Consider the following 7,792-nt stretch of genomic DNA (forward strand, 5'->3'; position numbering starts at 1 on the left):
ACTTTAAACTTTAACTTTAACTTAACTTAACTTAACTTAACTTAACTTAACTTAACTTACTTAACTTACTTACTTACTTACTTACTACTACTACTACTACTCTCTCTCTCTCTCTCTCTCTCTCTCTCTCTCTCTCTCTCTCTCTCTCTCTCTCTCTCTCTCTCTCTCTCTGTTTCTTATTTTCGAAACTGATTTCTTTTTGGGAATATCAATAAAAATATTACTGTATTATAATTTTTCATTTTTTTAATAACATTACTATGATTAAAAACCTGATAATTAAATATCATTTATGTGTGTTTCAACTGTGTCATCTTCAAACTTAAAAAAAGTCTTTATCATCGCTAAAATTATTGATGTTTTAATATTTTTATCCAAAAGAAATCTATTCAAGTTTGTTCAAAGAATTTATAATTAGCAGAATACTTATTTAACATATCTTGAAAAATATTACTATAATGCAAATAGCCAATCAGTACTTTTCATAATATTGTTTTGCAGAATCATTATATGTTTAATGTAGGCTTTTATGTCATAGAAACGAAAGTCAAATATTGACACATTTAATGCATCAAAATGTCATCCGGTGAACATTATATAACATTGAGATAGAATCGTTTATATTCATATTCACAGAGCATGTGCATAATTAGATAATATTATTCATAATCATTTTGAAATACTATGCTATAAAATAATGATCATCGAAACGACAGCAATTCTTATTATAACCAAAAATGAATATAATGAAGCATCCTCAACTTCCATGAATTATTTTTGCATTTCTTATTTTCTTTCCAACAGAAAATAGATTTTTTTCCGTTCTATGGCAGAAAATTTTTTACAAAAATGATAGAATCTTCTACATATACTATAATTTATGCATGCTTCTGGATCGCTTAAATAAAAGAGTCATGTTTATTATAAATTTATCTCCCAACTACCGCAACGAATTATAAAAGTCGAATAAAATTGTCACAACGCTGTCTTTGACGTCAGCATTTTCTCAAGGCTGAAAAATAAGATTTTTATTCGCTACTGGTTAAGATTACGAGGATAAGAGGGGAGAGCAGCGGAAAGCTACAAAGACGGGTTTCCAAATGAAAAAAAATCTCTGGTGCTTTTCCGATCTATTTTGATCAGTGAAAGGATTAATGGTTTAATCTTCCGAGGAGGAATGTGACAATATCCATAAATCTTTGAAACTTCCAGTACCACAGACAGAGCGTGCGATCAAGTCGCATCGTGATTCAAATCGAGAATACATCAAGGTGCACAATCCATTTTCATTGCGCGTTTCGCAACATATCTCGAAGGAATAACATTTACCAAAGAAAAATCATAACAGTGTGTAATTAATTTGTATTGTAAGGCTTCAATTTATTGTTCTTTCTATATTATGGATAAAAAAGAACAACTAATTTTATCAGAATTTCGATCAAATATTTCAAACGCAACTGATTTAAAAAATTTCTCTTTCACCAAATATCTATTTTTCAAAGGTTATTCATATCAAATTGATATTTTTTAATATCAATTAATTTTGACATTAATTTTTCAATTTGTATTACTGTTCTTCAAATCATGAAACAAAACCTTCAAGAATTTCATCATTACATTTGATTTAATTATATTTATATAATCATGTTAAGATAAACTTTGTACATTTCTTATAGTCTTTATACATTTTATATTTTTAATATTTGTTGAAGAAGAACCTGTGTCACAAAACGTACTGTTAGATTTTAATAAATGTACTGATTATAAATTTATTTCTATATCTTTTTATGAGCTCGATTATTGACTGAATTTTTGTACAGTTTGCTTTGCGTAACACGAGCGAATTCTTACTTTTCTTTTTATATCATTAAGTGTGTATCATAAATAAAAAATTTAAAACTAAAATTTAATTGAAATCTTTGCGGGCACGCAGATACTCTTTCTCTTTCTTTCTTTTTTTGATTTATTACAATTTACAAAATTTGTAATTTAAAATTAGAACATATAGCGCATTTCTTATATTTAAATTCTTATTTTAATTATTCGACTACAAGTTCTTCTAAAATTTGATATTCGAAACATTTTAGATCTGTTTTAATTATCTATAGTAAACATCACATTTAACAAAACAACTCATCGACGACCATCAACTATGTAATATAAAAAAATGTACTCTAATGTTTGTATATTTCCTAGTTTTGCAACATGCGTTGCGTGTGTTATTTAAACCATACACTTAAATCGCGTTGCTCAAGCAATAAATACAGTCGTTTATCTCGAACGATATTTATAATAATCGACCATAGTTTCTTATATAATAATGTCAATTGAACTGTAACAACACTGTTTTTCTTTAGTATAAAATATCATTAATTTTGTAACTAGATAGAATGACATAAAGCGTATTATATCATAATTACAAATAACTTTGCTGTAATAAGATTGAACTAACATAACAGTGACAAAAATACTACTTTGATTTTAGATGGCGCAATTAATTCAAATGATTTACGATGGTTATCAAGATCTGATGATCAACAAAAGCGATCCGAGAGTCAATGATTGGCCGATGATGAGCGGCCCTTTCTCCACATTAGCGGTCTGCTTGTTCTACGCTTATTTCGTTAAAGTTTTGGGGCCAAAAATGATGGAAAATCGAAAACCTTTTAATCTCAGAAGAGTGATGATATGGTACAATCTCTTTCAAGTAATATTCTCCACATGGTTGTTCAAAGAAGTAAGTTGCCCAGCAAGTTTATTCATGCAAAAACAACTTATCAAGATATTTTATTATGTTTTCTTTCATATGCGCAGAGTATGATCACAGGCTGGGGAGGACGATATTCCTTCAGGTGTCAACCAGTTGATTATTCAAACGACCCGATTGCACTGCGAATGGCACGAGGTTGCTGGTGGTATTACATCTCAAAGTTCATGGAGTTCACGGACACAATTTTCTTTGTGTTGAGAAAAAAGAACGACCACATTACCACTCTCCATGTCATCCATCACGGCTGCATGCCTATGTCAGTTTGGTTCGGAGTTAAATTTACCCCTGGTAAATATATGCAGTTTCTATCTTCTATTTACGAAACATAATCGATTAATATTAATCTTCTTCAAATTTTCGAGTTTATGTGAAATTTTATTATTATCAATATAAAAAAATCATATTTTATTCTGTAAATATGTAAAATGTAAATTAAAATTTAGCGATATTAATTTGGCATTTATTATAATTATTATAATTAAAAACTTGTTTATTCTTTTCATTATACTGATTATTCAAGCAATACAGTTACATTATTTTAAAAATATTTAATAAATTAGAAATTATATAATAAACGTATAAAAAGAAAAATAAACATTTAAAATTTAATATGTTTTGTAACTATTTAATAAGCGTTATAAAAACATACATATTTATGTATATTTATGCATATTTATACATATTCATGCATGATAAATTTTTATCAGATAGTCTATTTGAAATATACATTTCATTTTTTTTTATAGTAACATTTAATATACATATAGCCTAAGGTTTTCCAAAGATTTAGCAATTCAAGCAGACAATTTACATTTAAAAAATTAAAACGTTTAATTAAAACGTGGTAAAAACATTAAATTCACATTAAATAAATATACGTATTATAGTTAATATACCTACAAATGTATCTATTAAAATTAAATATATGTATATTTAATAATCTATTAAATTGTCTCACATAAAAATGTTTAAAATGTTTAAATAATTAAACATTTTGTAAACGTAAATTATCTGTTTAAGTTGCTAATTCCTAGAAAACAACTAGGTATTTTTAACTTTGAAAGAAAAGAATAAAGTAAAAAAAACGAATATAAATTCATGTTAAAACATAGAAAGGATATAGAAATTAGTTTTTTTTATATTTATTATCAAAATGTTTTATACCTTTATTATTTCGACTTGTTATTTAACATTTTTTTTGTCTTTATAATTTTATATTGAGGCAGAAATGTATTAATTGCAATAGCTAATGAGTTGATAATAATGCTTTTTTTAAATTAGCTTAAAAATAAACCTTAGTCTGTGGCGTGACGTCTGCGTGCAATGTATGTCGGAGATATAATAATCTCATCATGCATCTTGAAGATTTTGTAGAAGAGAATGATGTATAGACTTCTCTGTAATTTGAGTCTCGTTTTAAATTACAGATAATTCGGTGAATGTTGTCTCACTAATTTCAATTTAGAATGTGTATAATTAGAATCCATATACAAAAACGGCATCAATTATTCTAATAAAGTATTTGTGTTAATAACAGTATGGAATTTATTTAACATTGGAAATTGAAGTGCAATATAAAATAGCGTTCAAATAATTGTGAACAGTAAACTTTATTGACACTTATAGTCATTATACTATTGATCTGTTTCCTGCACTAGTACTTTCTTTCTTACTATCAACAAATATCAAACATATATCTATCTCACTTCAAGTTCCAAAAGTGTACATTAGTTTAACCACAGAAAACAAATCTTATTTTAACATTTGTGAGACTATTTTTACATAAAAATCTTATGAATGTATTAAATTTTAAAATAATAATACATTATCGAAATCGAATGCTCAAGACAAAATACATTCGAATAAATAATTTTCAAGGCTGAAAGAAAAAACCGTTTTCTATTATCAGAGAAAATAAAAATATACAATATTTTAAATATACCCAAGCAGACAAATTATATTCAAAAAAAATTTAATCGAAGCGATTTTTATAATAAAAACGTTAAATAGATGTTATTAACATTAAATATTTACTTTTATTAAATTATATAATATTTACTTTTATTAAATTAAACTGTCTTACATATCGATATTTTAAACATTATAAATGTTTTATAAAAGTTTTTCTATTTTTATTTTAAAATGTTTGATTTTAATACTATATTAAAGTTTAAACATTTATTTTTTAGTTTATATGTTTACTATACCATTTCTGACGTTTATTAAATGTATTTTTTTTAATTATATTAAAGTTTAATTATATTAGTTTAATTATATTAGTTTAATTATATTGGGAATAGATTTTAGAAGATATTATATATATATTCACAATTTGTGATAAAATTAGCAAGAAACAGTATTGTCTCTCCGAGATCGTAACATGTCTTTATTTCTTGCAGGTGGTCACAGCACTTTCTTCGGTTTTTTGAATACCTTTGTACACATCATAATGTATTCGTATTATTTCCTGGCGGCGCTCGGACCACAGATACAGCCATATCTGTGGTGGAAGAAATATTTGACCACTTTGCAAATGATCCAGTTCGTCCTTGTAATGATCCATGCATTCCAATTACTTTTCATCGATTGCAATTATCCGAAGGCTTTCGTTTGGTGGATAGGCATGCACGCTATAATATTCTATTTCCTCTTCCGCAACTTCTATATTAAAGCGTACAAGAAGAAGAATTTGAAAAATGCTGTAGATAAGCAAAAGAATGAAAAGGAAAACATATTTAAAAATCAAGGTGACATCAAGGAAAAGGACAATGAAAAAAATGTAATATATGCAAACCAGTATAAAATGGCCACTGGTTATATCTCGGACAGCGGCCTCAGAAATCGCGTGTTCATCGACAATCGAGGCTTTGATGAATAATGAAAGAAGCTTCTAATTTAAAAAGACTTCAATTATACATCGAGCGTAGATTTGAATTATCGTTATTTAAAGCCACATTGCATCACAGTCACTGTTCGAATAAAAGCAGCAAATAGATAGAGGATATTAAAAAAAGAAATGAAAAATGAAAGGAGAAGCACCTTTTTTTTATGAGGCTGGCTTAATAACATTCTTTCTGAGTGCTTCGCAGCGCAGTTTTTTACGTGTAAAGATTTTTTGGCGCTTATTATATATATTATATGTGTGAACGAGTATATGTGTGCGAATATGTGTTTACTAATTTATGCGTTGGCTAGTTTGACGAGAAGCAAAAACAGAAACTGGATAAAGCGTTGAAATGATAAAAAAATGATAAAAAAAATGTGTGTTACTCTTCCCAGAAGAGTTAAGATGCCGAAACTTCTCCGATAGATTGCCCTTTCCGGAAAGAGGAAATCTTTAAAGAGATGATTTTTATGAATATTTATACAGATTTCTCAAGAATTATAATTTCAGTTTTGCTCATATTTCTCTCTTTCAAAAATAGAATAGTAACGAACTCTTGCCGTATTTCATATTAAGAGAATAAAGAAGAAAATACAATATTTATTTTATAGGAGCAGAATATTTATCCCTCCAGCACAAAATAAAATTGCACAAAAATTGCAGCAACATTATTGCACGTTGCAGAGATTTTCCAGCGATATTGCTGCAAATTCTGTGCTGTATGGATAGTAAGAAATTATTATTATTATTTTAATGTTTCCAAGCATTATTATAATTAAAATATTGCTGTGAATTGTCTAACCTCTAACCAACGATAATATACATAAAATCAATATGACTAATAAGATAAAAACAGAGAATTTGTTGATTATAAGGATTTACATGCATATTTATTATCTGAAACAATTTATTTATTATTATTTTGCAGGATTAAATTTTTAGAATTAAAATATTTTATTTTCGTTTAAACTCTTATCCTCTCAGAGAATACTCTGTTTTTACTTTATATATTTCGTTAAATATTCTAATTAATACTTAAATACATAAAGACATGTGATAAAATATATACATATATTAATTTTAGAATTAATTTTAGAATTTTAGAATTATGATAACATTTTTCTTTTTTTACAAGAAATAACGTTTAATGTACAACTTAAAAAAAAAATTTTTTTTCATCACATTTTTTCAATAAAATATAATATTTTAAATAATAAAATATAATCAAATGAAGTTTTATTTAACAAATTACAAATAATAAGAGTCTTATTTTAGATCGTACATGTAAGAATACAATTGATAAACTAGAAGCTTGTATCGGTCAAAGCTGGATCTTTAATGCGTTTTAATAATAGTTATATGAACTACCCGCCAAAATGATTTTTTGAACTTATACACTATCAAACTACTATAATATCACAAATTAAATTAATAAGCAATTTAATAATTTGATGCTCAATTTGATATCCTAGATTAGAAAGATGTTAATGTACTAAAAAATTGTAAATAAATTTATTGCGAAAAATATTATATTATCTCGGCCGAGAGTCGAACCCGGATCTCTTGTATTCCGAACGAGTATCCTAACCCTTTATTAATCGAGGTTGATTCTTGAGCTTAATTAGCTTCAGTAGTCTAAAAGCTAGTACTTGCTTGTACAAAATACAAGAGATTCGAGTTCGACTTCCGGTCAAAGTAATATTTTTTGCAATAAATTTATTTACAGTTTTACATTTTTATAATTAATTTTTTATATATTTTTATAATTAATATAAATATAAAATAAATTTATAATATATAACATTAATATTTTTCTAATAAGATGCTAGATTGAGCATCAAATTGCTTATCAATTTAATTTGTATTATGCACTATAGTAATGCATTTGATTGCGTTTATAAGTTTGAAAAATCATTTCGGAGCGCAATTCAAATTTAAAAAAATCTATATATTTAGTATATAAATTCACATAAAAATTTATTTAAAAAAACATTAAAGATCCAGCTTTGACCAGTAGACTTCTAGTTTCGATCAAATTATAAATGTTTTTTTTTTAACTTATAAAAATTTACATTAATTTTTATGGTTTTCTCTCATCAACTTAAAAATTTATAATTACTGTTAAATTATAAAAATTA

At 26.1% G+C, this 7,792-nt stretch overlaps 1 protein-coding gene across 1 annotated transcript; it reads left to right on the forward strand.

The window, feature by feature from the left end:
- The first annotated feature begins 2,485 nt into the window (after positions 1 to 2,485).
- On the forward strand, positions 2,486 to 5,765 carry LOC105622168 (elongation of very long chain fatty acids protein AAEL008004-like). Its single transcript, XM_012203597.1, has 3 exons — positions 2,486 to 2,737; positions 2,815 to 3,058; positions 5,170 to 5,765. Exons 1-3 carry the CDS (start codon positions 2,486 to 2,488, stop codon positions 5,646 to 5,648), a joined length of 975 nt encoding a protein of 324 aa, XP_012058987.1. The 3' UTR covers positions 5,649 to 5,765.
- The last annotated feature ends 2,027 nt before the right edge of the window (positions 5,766 to 7,792 follow it).

Source organism: Atta cephalotes, assembly GCF_000143395.1.
Source record: "Atta cephalotes unplaced genomic scaffold scaffold00041, whole genome shotgun sequence".
Classification (NCBI taxonomy): domain Eukaryota; kingdom Metazoa; phylum Arthropoda; class Insecta; order Hymenoptera; family Formicidae; genus Atta; species Atta cephalotes.